This window comes from Solanum lycopersicum, chromosome 3 (genome assembly GCF_036512215.1).
Source record: "Solanum lycopersicum chromosome 3, SLM_r2.1".
Classification (NCBI taxonomy): Eukaryota; Viridiplantae; Streptophyta; class Magnoliopsida; order Solanales; family Solanaceae; genus Solanum; species Solanum lycopersicum.
The window spans coordinates 47,891,226-47,904,997 of NC_090802.1; the positions used below are offsets into that span (position 1 = coordinate 47,891,226).

Consider the following 13,772-nt stretch of genomic DNA (forward strand, 5'->3'; position numbering starts at 1 on the left):
ATTGTGTTCACTTCTATCTTCCTAGCGCTTATAGATATCTTATATCTAATGACCTAGTCAATATTAATCATCTAACCTATTAATCAAATACATATGATATTTTAACCATCACCAATAATGAAAATTCATAAACTTAAATTCTTACATATGTTATTTCAAGCCTACTACATCAATTTCATAAGCTAAGCATTACCAACCCCCAAACTATGCTTTATTTATACATTGAAAAAAATCTGAAATTTCTACGTCATTAAATCAACAAAAGATGAAATTTTGATGTTGTCATTACATTTTGAGTAACCAAATTATGACCAGTTAGACTCGAGATAAATATGCTTTGACTTAACATTCTTGGTGTGAGCTATATTCAAAATGGGAAAAAATATGTATTATAAAGCTAAGAGGTGTGATCTTACGATTTCAATGAAGATAATAAAAATCATGGAAGATCAGTGGATTCAAATCCTTGTAGAGATGAAAAAACACTAGTCATACTTTAGTATCTGCATTATAAAAACAAAGTTTATGTATTATCTTTAATAAGTAGGATAATGCATTTCTATAACATTTTTAAACTTCGTATTAAAATACTATTGATATAGAGCATTCAATTCAAAGAGGAAAAATAAATTATTTTCACACATTTTCTTAAATATTTAAAATGCAATGTCAAAATAGGGATAAAAACCTTCACTTTGTAACCAAATACACACCTATCTTGTTCTTCTTCTTACAATTTAATTTATTGCAACTAAAAACTCATTTTAATAGGAGAAAAAGGAAGTGAAGTAATATCCTCATAAAAATGTAAAAACTTATTTTTCCAACTACAACAAGTTAAGAAATAAATATATTCCATTTCATTAGAATTTTTTTTATTGTTTTCTAAATGAATATAAAAATTAGGTTACTATGATTTAATATTTTTTGTCTCTATTATCATCTAAACAAAAGTGCATGAGATTATTCTATTTTGATTGATAAAACAACATTAAGTAGAAGTTAAATTACTTTATGTTTTCCTGTTAGTTAAAGAGCTTTTGAAAGAAAAAAACAAGAAAAAAGTTTTTATTAAAAAATAAAAGAAATTATCAGGTAAAAACGTGTTTAAAAAACATATGTTCGCTAGAAAAGAACATGTTTGACCCACTTAAGTTATACGAGGGGCATTTTGGGATCATGCTAGTGACGATCCAACCCTCTTGTGATGTTGTATTCTTTAGGCGTAGAACCACATGTTATTAGGGTGTAAGACGTGCTTATTTATATATCCGATATTTATATTATGTTTTGTCTATTGAAATCTCTTATCTTAAGTCGATGTGTCACATATGATGGAAGTTGTGTTAATAACTTTTGATAATGACAAATACTTTTGATGTCATCAATTATGAACCAGGTTCATTTATGATAAAACCAGGTTCATTGTAATGACAAATACTTTTGATGTTGATTCACTTATGAACCAGGTTCATTTATTAAATCAGTTGTCGTTCTAATTGAAAAGAGGCGAAGTACAAATATTAAGGCACGTATGTACTTATGGAAAAAATAAATGAATATAATAATTATTTCCATAAATAAATAAGACAAAACCTTTTCTGAAAAGGTTGCGTACTTTATATGAAGACAAAACCCTTTCAGAAAAGGTTGCGTATAAACAGAAAAAAGAAAGCAATTCTTTTTCATATCAAAGAAGGATACAGAAATCAAAATCATTATCAACATCAAAGAGAGGAAATAATTCTTGTTCAAAAGTCTACATAAACAGAGATTTCAAGACAAAGAGGGTAGTTCTTTGCAATCGAAGAAAGTGTGAGGTGAGACTAAGAGAGAGGCAGCAAAGAGCGTTTTTGTGAGTTCTGTGTGTTTTATTAACTTGTGAACTTTGTTCTTAGTAAGATCGTAAGCTTGTGTGATTGTAAACAAGAAGTGGGTTTGAATTCTTGTGGAGAGAGTAGATTAGTGAGTAATTTTGCAAGAAGTGGGCTTGGCTTTTTGTAAATTTAGAGAATTCGATTAGAGTTAATCGAAAATTGTAATTGAGTAAGAAAAACTAATAAAACAAAGTTGAGTTTTTCCTTCCTTGAGATAGGAAGGTTTTAGTTAAAGTATATTGTTTTAATTAACTCTTTTCTTAACCAAAAAATCAAGAACCTGGTTCTTGATTTAGGGGTAAGGTTTCTTCAATTGGTATCAGAGCAGGATCTTTTAACTAAAAGATTAACATCTTGAAAAGTAAATGGCAGCACCACCTACCCCCAAGAAGGAGCTTCTCAAACTCGACTCCCACTGTTCAATGGAAAATACTATGGATGGTGGAAGAATCGCATGATGGATCATCTAATAGGAGAAAATCCTGATCTCTGGAGTGTAGTCTTAGATGGTCCTACTATTCCTATGAAAAGGGGACCTGATGGAGAAACAATGGTACCAAAAGAGAGAAAGGAGTGGGATGCCGCAGATAAACTGGCAATTCAAAATAATGCAAAATCTAAGAAAATTCTAATTTGTGGCATAGGACCAGACGAGTACAACAGGATCTCTTCCTGTCAAGATGCCAAGTCAATCTGGGAAACCTTGCAGACTGCACATGAAGGAACAACTCAGGTTAAGAAATCAAAAATTGACAATTTGAATAGACAATACGACCTATTCCAAATGATGGAAGGAGAAACTATTCAAGATATGCACACTAGATTCACTGCGATCATCAATGAAATTTACTCTCTAGGAGAAGTAATTCCAAATGGAAAGGCAGTCTGAAAACTCTTGAGCGTCTTACCTGAATCATGGGAAAGTAAAGTTGAAGAAATTACTGAAGCACGTGACTTAGATAAGCTTGCTATGGATGAGCTCATTGGAAACCTCATAACTTACGAACTGAAGAAAAATCAAGAAAGAGAGATTGGTAGAAAAAGGAAAGAAAAGAATCCGACTCTAAAAACTACCACCTCTGAAGATTTTGAGGATGAAAACATCGCACTCATGGCCAAAAGATTCTCCCAATTGTTAAAAAGGGGACAAACATTTTAAAAAAAAGGAGTTCACAGAAGAATGTTGAAAACTCAAGAGAACAATTGTGTCATAAATGTGGTAGTCCAGATCACTTTATAAAATTTTGTCCACTATGGGCCTTAGAATACAAGAAAAACAACCCAGAAAAGGCAAAAAAGACAGATATATTCCCAATAACCGGAGAATGAAAAATCAAAAGGCCGACATAGCCATGAAAAAGGCACTCGCTGCAATGGGAAGCATATCTGAAGATGAATCTGAGAATGAAGAAATCGAGAATCAATCTCTACTTGCAATAAAGCAAGAAGACAATTACGACTTTCTTACATTAGTAGCAATAACTGAAGAAGCAGACAAAGAAAGTACTTGTCAAGCACAAGATACAATTCATGCTCTAATAGCTGGTTCAGATTCCGAGGAAGAAGAAGAAGACCAAAACAGTCAGGTTAGCTCAATTTTCTCTAAACAAAACTTGGAAATCTATACTAAAAGAGAGCTAAAGTCACTTTTGCAAACTGTAATTAAGTCATATGAGTCAACCTGACATGAAAAAGAACTGCTAATGGAATATTACACATCTCTAAGAGAAGAAAACATGACTTTAGAACAACAAAACTATTCCCTGCTCAATAAACAAGTAGAACTAGAAAAAGATTTAAACTCTAGCTTCTTAAAAAATCAAGCCTTACAAAAGAAACTGAACACGACTGAACAAGAAGCAGAGAACAGTATGAGGTAGAACAGGCCCTCCATAATTCTCGATAGTCTTCATAAAATTCAATCTAGTTCAAGACATGGAATAGGTTTTTCTGAAACAAAAAATCCTAACATAGACTGTATGCTCTCAGTGTGGGTTGACAAGACATAAGAGTCATGCATGTGACAAAAAACAAATTGCTCATCAGAAAAAAATTTCCTTTCTAAGAAAGAGTCAAAAAGAAAACTGATCCTGAACCTGGTTCTACATCTAAAGTTCTTCCCAGATGGGCTAGAAAAATTCTCAACATCCCTTTAATCACAAACAGGCACTTAAGTGGATTTGGGTACCAAAACTAACTCGATCTGAATAAAACTGCAGGCTTCAGTGAGAGAAAAAGGAAAGCACTGGTACTTGGATAGCGCCTGCTCAAGACATATGACAGGAAATCAAGATAACTTTCTCTCACTGAAACGAGTTAAGGGTGGAAAAGTAGCCTTTGGAAACAGAAAAACCGGGGAAATACAAGGAATTGGAAAGGTAGGAATCAATCTCAAACAAGCCATCGATGATGTATACTACGTAAATGGGCTTCAACATAACTTACTAAGCTTATATTAAATGTGCGACAAAGGGAACAAGGTAGTATTCACAGCATGTGAATGTAGAGTGATAAACTCAACAACTGAGGAACTGGTACTTTTGGGAAAGAGACACAAGAATGTATACACAACTGAAATAATAAGTTCAAAAAATTCACTTAGTTGCCTCAGTGCTCTCACTGAAAACTCTGCCCGTTGGCACAAAAGGCTAGGACATATTCGCCTCTCTACGATTAATAAACTAATATCAAAAAATCTGGTTAGAGGATTGCCGAACAAAATTTTACAAAGTGAACAGTTTTGTGGTGCATGTGTCAAAGGGAAACAATCTTAATCATCTTTTAAACCAAAGGGAATGATTAGCACCACAAAACCTCTAGAGATGCTTCACATAGACTTATGTGGACCAATGCGTGTGATAAGTAGAGGAGGCAAAAGATACATTCTTGTAATAGTTGATGACTACTCAAGGTTTACTTGGACTATGTTTTTGGCAACAAAAGATGAAACTTATGAAGTATTTGAAATATTTGTCATATTAGTTCAGAAGAAACTCAATACAGAAGTCATCAACATAAGATCAGATCATGGTTCAGATTTTGAAAACTCAAAATTCTTAAATTTTTGCAGTACAAATGGAATTGATCACAATTTTTCTGCACCAAGAACTCCGCAACAAAATGGTGTAGTTGAGCGTAAAAACAGAACTCTTGAAGATGTCGTTGGAACCATGCTAATAGCAAGCGACTACCACAGTTTTATTGGGCAGAGGCCATAAACACTGCTTGTTATCTGATAAACAGGTGCACAATAAGGACTTTTTTGAATAAAACCCCGTATGAAGTACTTAAGGGAAGAAAGCCTAGCTTAGCACATCTTCGTCCATTTGGATGCATGTGTTACGTGCACAATAATGGAAAGGATAATTTGAGAAAATTTGATGCCAAGAGTGAAGGAATATTCTTAGGATATTCAACACAAAGCAAAGCATATAAAGTACTCAACAAAAGAACAAATCGAGTGGAAGATAGCATGCATATTATTTTTTATGAAGGCATAGTAGAAGAATTGAATAATCTTGTTGAACATCCTCCAAAACCACTGAAGATTTACAATCAGATGAGGATAACACCACAAATAAGTCAAATCCTCAAGAAATTGAAAATACACCAACAGAGACAAAGAGAAACATCAGATATTCCAACATCTGAATCAACTCAAAATCCTCAAGTTCATGGCTGGAAACATCAAAGTTCTCATCCCATTCAAAACATCCTCATAGAATTGGAATCAAGGATTCATACCAGATCTAGAGTACGAAATATGTGTGCCTTCTCAACTTATCTATCTCAAATTTTTCCCAAAAATATTAAAGAAGCCTTGGGATATCCAGACTGGATTATTGCTATGCAAGAAGAATTGAGTCAGTTTGAAAGAAGCAAAGTCTGGAACCTGGTTCCCAGACCACATGATCGAACTTTCATAGGTACTAAATGGGTTTTCAGAAACAAATTAGATGGCCAAGGTCAGATCATTAGGAACAAAGCTCGACTAGTGGTTCAAGGTTACAACCAAGAAGAAGGAATCAACTATGATGAAACCTTTGCACCAGTGGCAAGAATGGAAGCTATAAGAATGTTCATTGCTTTTGCAGCCCATATGGAATTCAAACTCTCTCAGATGGATGTAAAAAGTGCATTTTTGAATGGTTTTCTACAAGGAGAAGTGTTTGTGAAATAACCCCCTGGTTTTGAGGACCCAAACAAACCTAAACATGTCTACAAGTTAGAAAAAGCATTGTACGGACTAAAGCAAGATCCAAGACCATGGTATGATCGTCTATCCACATTTCTTCTAAAACATGGTTACTCCCGTGGATAAATAGAAAATACTCTCTTTCTTAAAAAACAAGGTTCAGATATGCTTATTGTACAAATTTATATCGACGACATCATATTTGGTGGAACTGACCCCTCACTTGGAATTGGGTTAGCAAAACTCATGAGTAGTGAATTTGAGATGAGTATGATGAGAGAACTAACTTTCTTCCTAGGTCTTAAAATTGATTAATCTCCTACAGGAACATCCATTCATCAACATAAGTATATTCATGAACTACTGAAAAAATTTGACATGAATGAAGCAAAGATAATTGACACTCCCATTGGCACTACAACAAAGTTAGACAAAGATGAAGCATGTTCTCCAGTCAATGATACAAAATACAGGGGTATGATTGGATCACTCTTGTACCTAACTGCAAGCAGACCCGACATTATGTTTAGTGTTGGACTTTGTGCAAGATTTCAGTCATGTCCTAAAGAATCTCATCTAAAAGCAGTAAAGAGAATACTTATGTATCTCAAAGGTTCTGTGAACCTGGTGCTATGGTACCCATCAGGAGACTCATTTGATTTAATAGGATTTGCTGATGCTGACTATGCTGGATACTTAGTTGACCGAAAAAGTACTTCTGGAATGGCTAACTTTCTAGGACCGTGTCTTGTCTCATGGGCCACTAGAAAACAAAATTCAGTTGCCCTTTCTACAGCAGAGGCAGAATATGTAGCAGCTGCATCTTGTTGTGCACAATTATTATGGATAAAGCAACAGTTAGAAGACTTTGGGATTAAGACAGGTTGCATTCCTATTATGTGTTATAACACTAATGCTATTAATATGGCAAAGAACCCGGTCCAACACAAACGCACTAAACATATTGACATTCGACATCACTTTCTGAGAGACAATGTTGAAAAAGGATTTATCATAATGAAATTCTGTGCTACTGAGAATCAACTTGCTGACATCTTTACTAAGGATCTTGGGCGAGAACCATTCCTTAAAAATCGTCTATCTTTTGGACTTGTATTTCAGAACTAAAAAAACCAGGTTCTACTCACCACCGACTCAGGTTCTTATATTTTCAACCTGGTTCTCCTTATTAACTTTTTGTTTGGGCGGGAAATATATAGAGTCACATTAAAACTCCAACGTCTCTTCGATGTGACTGCCGTCGTTTTGAATTCTATTCAGGGTTGTTCAAAGTACCGATTCATCATTATTACCTTTCCATTCCCCATAAAACCTTTTATCTTCCCCACACACACAAAAGAAAAAAATGTCTTCCTCTCTCATTCTCGTCGACTACTCCGATGATGAACCTACCTTCACATCAGAAACTCCGGCAACTACTCAGGGGGAACCCAGTCCACCACCATCACCAATAGCCGACCACCACCACCAATTTTATTCCCCACCATCTCCTTCCTCCATTCTCCTAGAAAACCCCCAAACCTCTAACCCTATTTCATCGCCTCCAAAAACTATGCCCTCTTCTAAATCTCCTCAAATACATACAACCCCTTCATCTACACCAGTTCCCCAGTGTCCTCGCAAGCATATTATTGTCAAACAAGAGGCGATTCGTACTCCTCGTACTCGACAATCAAGTCAAGCTCATCTATAGATGTTGATAGAATCTACCAACAAACGCCGTCGTACTGGTAAGTCACCTGCTTGTTCCTCTTCCACCCCTGATATTTCTGAGTCTGATGAAGACATTTTAGAATCTACCCGTTCTTCACAACCTCCCTCTTCTAAAACCCTAACCAAAAACGAAATTAAATTTCTTGCCATGGGAAGGGAGGCTTATTTTAAATCACAGAAAATCTTGAGAGGGCGAACAATTCATCCAGAAATCAGGGATCATACTGCAATCAAAAAATTGTTGGCACTACTTGCAGTACAGGGATGGGTAGATATTTTTCTTCACTCTTATAACATGATATTTGAAATAGAAGTGGCTGAGTTTTATGCAAATTTGACAATGATTGATGATTTAGTACTTCTTCGTTTGTTCATGGTATAGATATAGTTTTTGACAAAACTAGATTAGGGGCAATACTTCGTATTCCTTACATAGGGTTGGAAGAATATCACAGGGTAAAGATGAAAATTGTGCATTAACTTCAAAATTTACACAAGGGAGGTTCAGTGATCGACCGCGAAAAGTACTGAAAGGAGAAATGTCTCCTTTTCACAAATTAGTGTTTGAAGTAATCCACAAAGGTATTATTCCAAGAGGAGAAAGGAGACATGAAGCTAACTTTCGAGATATGGGTCTTGGTCATGCTTTGGATACCATGCGCCCTATTAATTGGCCTTCCCTTATAATTAAACATATGGTCAGAATAGTGGATCCTAAGAAACCTCATCAATTAGCTTATGGGAACTTGTTTACTACTGTGTTTAAAGAATTTGGGATACCTTTGAAGGATGACAGGTCTTTGAGTAAATATGATATGTTTACTTAAACTACTCTTGCTGAATGTAATCTTTTGGACGATGCTGCTAATCAAGTTCCTATACATTCTGCTGGTCCAGTCACTGCTCTTATTTCTAAGCTTAATGAGGCTCGATCTCAAAATGTGTTACTCAAAGATGAAGTTACTATTCTTCAGGCTCAGTTGGCTGCTTCTTAGGGGGAAGTTGGGAGATTAAAAGATCAACTTATTCAACAGCAAATTGATAACAAATGCTCGTATGGATCATATACTCCATGCTTTTTCCAGGCCTTAGTTAATGGTTTTTCTGTTCTATATTCAGACAATATTAATGGCTCTTGGTTGTATTGCTGTTATAGTTTTTGTGGATATCTTATGGTAGTATCCTTCTATTTTAATGTTGTTGATATGTTTTGGCTCTATATTGGGATTTTTGATATGTCAAAAGGGGGGAAACAGTTTCTAAGAACTGGTGTTATTATGGGTATTATTTCTCATCATCAAAAAGGGGGAATTTGATGGAAGTTGTGTTAATAACTTTTGATAATGACAAATACTTTTGATATGTCAAAAGAAGGATATTGAAATCAGAATCATTATCAACTTCAAAGAGAGGAAATAATTCTTGTTCAAAAGTCTATATAAACAGAGATTTCAAGACAAAGAGGGTAGTTCTTTGCAATCGAAGAAAGTGTGAGGTGAGACGAAGAGAGAGGCAGCAAAGAGCGTTTTTGTGAGTTCTGTGTGTTTTGTTAACTTGTGAGTTTTGTTCTTAGTAAGATCGTAAGCTTGTGTTATTGTAAACAAGAAGTGGGTTTGGCTTTTTGTGGAGAGAGTAGATTAGTGAGTAAGTTTGCAAGAAGTGGGTATGGCTTTTTGTAAATTTAGAGAATCCGGTTAGAGTTAATCGAAAATTGTAATTGAGTAAGAAAAAGTAATAAAACAAAGTTGAGTATTTCCTTCCTTGAGATAGGAAGGTTTTAGTTAAACTATATTGTTTTAATTAACTCTTTTCTTAGGCAAGCAATCAAGAACCTGGTTCTTGATATAGGGGTAAGGTTTCTTCAACATACAACCCCATCTTATTAGTTCAACGGTCTAGTAAAGGTTTGCCCAACCGTATGAATTTTTTCTAGACCTAGGACTGAGATTTGCCCCTCTTTATTGAAATTTATCTAAACTTAGTTGAGCTCTTGCCCACATCAACAAGACTGACACCAGAGTGACTCTGATACCATTTGTAAAAAATCAGTCCGCTAATGATATTGACCACTCTTATCTAGATTCATACAACATTAAAACGTACCACTAATTTATAAGGTTTGATTATCTATATATTCAATGTATCTCTTCTGTTTTGATGATGTAGGACTTCTTATCTTGATTTGGAGTGTCACAAAGCCATTACAAGAAAATATTTTTGTTCAATTTCACGTAATTTAAATTTTAAAAAATATTATTAAACAATATATAATTTTTAAAAAACACAAAAATATTGACATGAACTATAACAATAATGAGTTTTAATTAAAGATCTTGTGACAAGATTATAGGAATCTCTTCTTATGATTATGAAATTGAAGATCATAGCCTAAAGTTATGTACTAGATATCTTGTATGGGTCATATAGACTGCATCTTATATCTATTGTAAGAAAAATATATTATTTTTAACATGGTATCAAAGCATAAACACATTCTTCAATAATTGAGGCTTCTTTATATGGAATAAAAAAAGTGAATTAAAAAAGACCAGAGCCAAAAATGTTAGGAGATTGTGTCCTTCCAACAAATATTTTTCAATGAGAGAAATTCATCCTCGTTGACTTAACATCTAGGATATCTATAAATACGAGTTTAATTAACTTACAATATTTTATGTTATTGAAGCAGATCTGGAAATAGTCGGTATACTCAATCCCTGAAAATGCAAAAACATTCTGTCGTCTAATTTTTCTTCTTTTTTGAACTCATCATGAGGTACTTAACTAAAAGAATTTGTCCCATTAGCACATATCCATTAGCCCAAATTCTTTTAGTTAAGTACCTCATGATGAGTTCAAAAAAGAAGAAAAATTAGACAGCATAATTTGTTTGCATTTTCAGGGATCGAGTATACCAACTATTTCCAGATCTACTTCAATAACATAAAATATTGTAAGTTTATTAAACTCGTATTTATAGATATCCTAGATGTTAAGTCAACGTGAAGTGAGACAGACTTGTTTCTTTTTCAGACTTAGCCAAATGCAAGCTCGTCTACCCTCATAAACGTCTCCATGAAAACTAAACTTGGGCATGATTTTTTTTTACTTCTCTTTTTCAGACTTAGCCAAATTCAATCTCTTCTACCCTCATAAACATCTCCATGGAAACTAAACTTGGCATGATAGCTATTTTTCAACTTCAAGAAGTCTTTTGTGTCATTTGTACTTAGAAACAGAAGCACGTGTCAGGGAAACCATTTCCTTTTTTCCACAACAGACGAAGAACAAGAAGAGCACCGCAATTTTGAAACTAGGTTTTAAGTCTCAAAAAACCAAAAGAAATCACTAGAGAGCAAAGGAAAAAATTGAAGTGTAGAAAGACTTAAAAGGTAATGCCAAATAGTAGTTTACAGAGAACAAGTAAGAGAGACGGAGAGAAAATGAGGGGTTATATGAAAAATGGGGTGCATAGACCATAGGTAGCCCACATCTGTCAAATAGTCTACTCACTCATTGACGTAGGTGTGTTTCTTGTGATGTATGCGCTCCATTTTTCATCTACCCGTCTTTTTTTCTTTCTCTCTTACTTTTTCTTTAGAAACTAGTATCTGATGTCACCTTTTAGTTCTATCTGCCCTTCCAATTTTTCCCTTTATTCTTTGGTGATTTCTTTTGGATTTTTGAGACTTTAAACCTGGTTTCGAAATTCTAGTGCTCTTCTTGTTCTTTGTGTGTTGTGAAAAAGAAAATGGTTTCCTAACTCGTATTTTTGTATTGAAAAGGAATGCAACAAAGGACTTCTTGAAGTTGGGAAAGAGCTACTTGAACAACCCCCTATCTTCTATTCAGGAGCTTCTAGAGAAACTTGATGTGAGAGCCTTTTCTTTTTCTTTCCTCAATGTCATAAGCCTCGCCATAAGTGGTAAGTTTAAAAATTACCAATATATGAATTACCTTTTTTCTTGAGTTTTAAGTGTCTTTAGTATTATTTAATAACCTAAACTAACTTAAATTGGTGAATTTCAGGACTTGGAGCTAAAGAAGTGAAGCAATCAAGCATTTGATCAAGAATGATGAAAATAGATGAAAGTTGGAGCAAAAGGCTTCTTGAAGTTGGATATTATCAGAACAGTAGTGTATGTGAGAAGCAGTGGAGTAAAAAAACATATGGGAATATCTTTGTGTAGATAGCCACCTTTTAGGATATTGCTAATAAACTCTTCAATGGTAAATAAAGAGGATTCATCTAAAGTAGAAGATGATCTAAACACAATATCATTAACTAGAAGAGGATTACTAGAAAAAAAGGATGAGATACAATGGGTTAAAGAAAGAGATAGAAGTAAGAAGTTTTTCATTCTTACGTGAAAGGCATGAGGAAACCAATAATTATTAAAATTCATTTAGAGTGGAGGATACGATATGTGTAACTCAAAACATAGGAGAGGAAGTTGTTAATGTTAGGGAAAAATTTAAAGAGGGCGTCAATGATCTGAGGATCAAGCAATGCTCGAAAGAAGTATAACTACGAAATAAAATATTGAAATGACAAGAGAGCCTACAGAAGAAGAGATTAAGGAAGCAGTATTCAATTTGAATAAAGAGAAAACATGTGGGCCTGATGGATTTTCAGAAGAGCTTTTTCAAACGTGTCAGGAGATTATAAAGAAAGATATATCATTGATGGTGATGGTTATTTTTCTGTGGTGGTGAACTACCAATATATTTCTCACACGAATGTAGTTCTAAATCTAGAGAAGGTCAGCAAATTTATGACCCCATCAGCTTGAGATCTTTTGCTAATAAGATTTTCAAAGGTATGACATGAACGAATAATAAAGGCTCTGCCTGATAATATCTCTAAGAATCAGTGAGGGTTTATGAAAGGAAAAAGTATTATTGAAAATGGTTTACAAGGGCAAAAGATAATAAGAGACATGAACAAGAGGAATGAATACCATAGTGTTGTACGGAAGTTGGACATGCCTGAAGCGTGTAAGGGTGTCAGACATATTTGTTGTTCAAGTTATGAGAAGATTTGAGTTTTATAAGAGGATTATTTATTTGGTGTGAAGATTAATATCTAATAATGGTACTCCGTGTTAATTAAGTCTTCTATTTTTCTTTCAATCTTCTTGGGACTGAAGTAAGGTGATCCTCTCTCCCATACTTTGTTCATCAGAGCAACGGAGGTATTACCCAGAAGTGTCAACAGGATAAATGAGGATTCAATATTCAAGAGATTTAGAATGACTAAAAATAGTAGAGAGATTAATCATTTTTCTTAGGCAAATTATGCAATCAGTTTTGTTCATGGCATAACAGGTCTATGAAAAAAATAATAAAGATTTTGCGGAGATATGAATATGTGTCAGAGTAGCTCATAAACCTGAACAAAAGTTATGTATATCTGCATGAAAAAGGTTCCTTATTCTCTTCAGGGGATTAAAAGAACAATTTTGGAGTATCACAAGGTGTCTTTCTTTATATGTATCTTGGATGCCCAATTTTTATGGGAGGAAATAGAAGTCATATTTTGAAGAGCTGATAAAGAAAGTTGCCAAAAGTGTGATGGGGTGGAAAAATCGTCTTTTGACTTATAGAAAAGGTATGTTTAATAACTCATGTTTTATAATCCATGCTTATTTATCTTATATGTGCTATGAATCCTCCTAAGGGCATAATAAATCAGATTCATAAGATTATGGTGATGTTTTTTTGGGTTACATAGGAGGAGTAAAAGAGAAACACTAAATTGTTTGGGAAACAATGTGCTTATCAAAATCAGAGGGAGGAGTGGGTTTTAGATCGATGCATGATGTACAGATGCTCTATCTGCTAAATTATGATGGATACTAAGAAAATACACTAATTCTTTGTGGAGTGAATTTATGTGAAACAAACGTTGTAAAAAATGGCATCCAATAATGGCACAAAGACATGAGACATCTCATGGCGAAAGA

General features: G+C 34.2%; 3 protein-coding genes across 3 annotated transcripts; all 3 read left to right on the forward strand.

Annotated features, from left to right (window-relative positions):
* Window positions 1-2,334: 2,334 nt before the first annotated feature.
* LOC101264602 (uncharacterized) lies at window positions 2,335-2,766 on the forward strand. The gene has a single exon (XM_004235083.2). The coding sequence runs from the start codon at window positions 2,335-2,337 to the stop codon at window positions 2,764-2,766; it is 432 nt and encodes a 143-aa protein (XP_004235131.2).
* A 2,874-nt stretch (window positions 2,767-5,640) lies between these two features.
* On the forward strand, window positions 5,641-6,057 carry LOC138347615 (uncharacterized mitochondrial protein AtMg00820-like). Its single transcript, XM_069295918.1, has one exon. The coding sequence runs from the start codon at window positions 5,641-5,643 to the stop codon at window positions 6,055-6,057; it is 417 nt and encodes a 138-aa protein (XP_069152019.1).
* A 393-nt stretch (window positions 6,058-6,450) lies between these two features.
* On the forward strand, window positions 6,451-7,200 carry LOC138347616 (secreted RxLR effector protein 161-like). Its single transcript, XM_069295919.1, has one exon. It carries the CDS (start codon window positions 6,451-6,453, stop codon window positions 7,198-7,200), a length of 750 nt encoding a protein of 249 aa, XP_069152020.1.
* The last annotated feature ends 6,572 nt before the right edge of the window (window positions 7,201-13,772 follow it).

Excerpts from the sequence above, each read along its gene's own strand:
- LOC101264602 (XM_004235083.2), top strand. The coding sequence starts at position 2,335 with ATGGATCATCTAATAGGAGAAAATCCTGATCTCTGGAGTGTAGTCTTA.
- LOC138347615 (XM_069295918.1), top strand. The coding sequence starts at position 5,641 with ATGTGTGCCTTCTCAACTTATCTATCTCAAATTTTTCCCAAAAATATT.
- LOC138347616 (XM_069295919.1), top strand. The coding sequence starts at position 6,451 with ATGAATGAAGCAAAGATAATTGACACTCCCATTGGCACTACAACAAAG.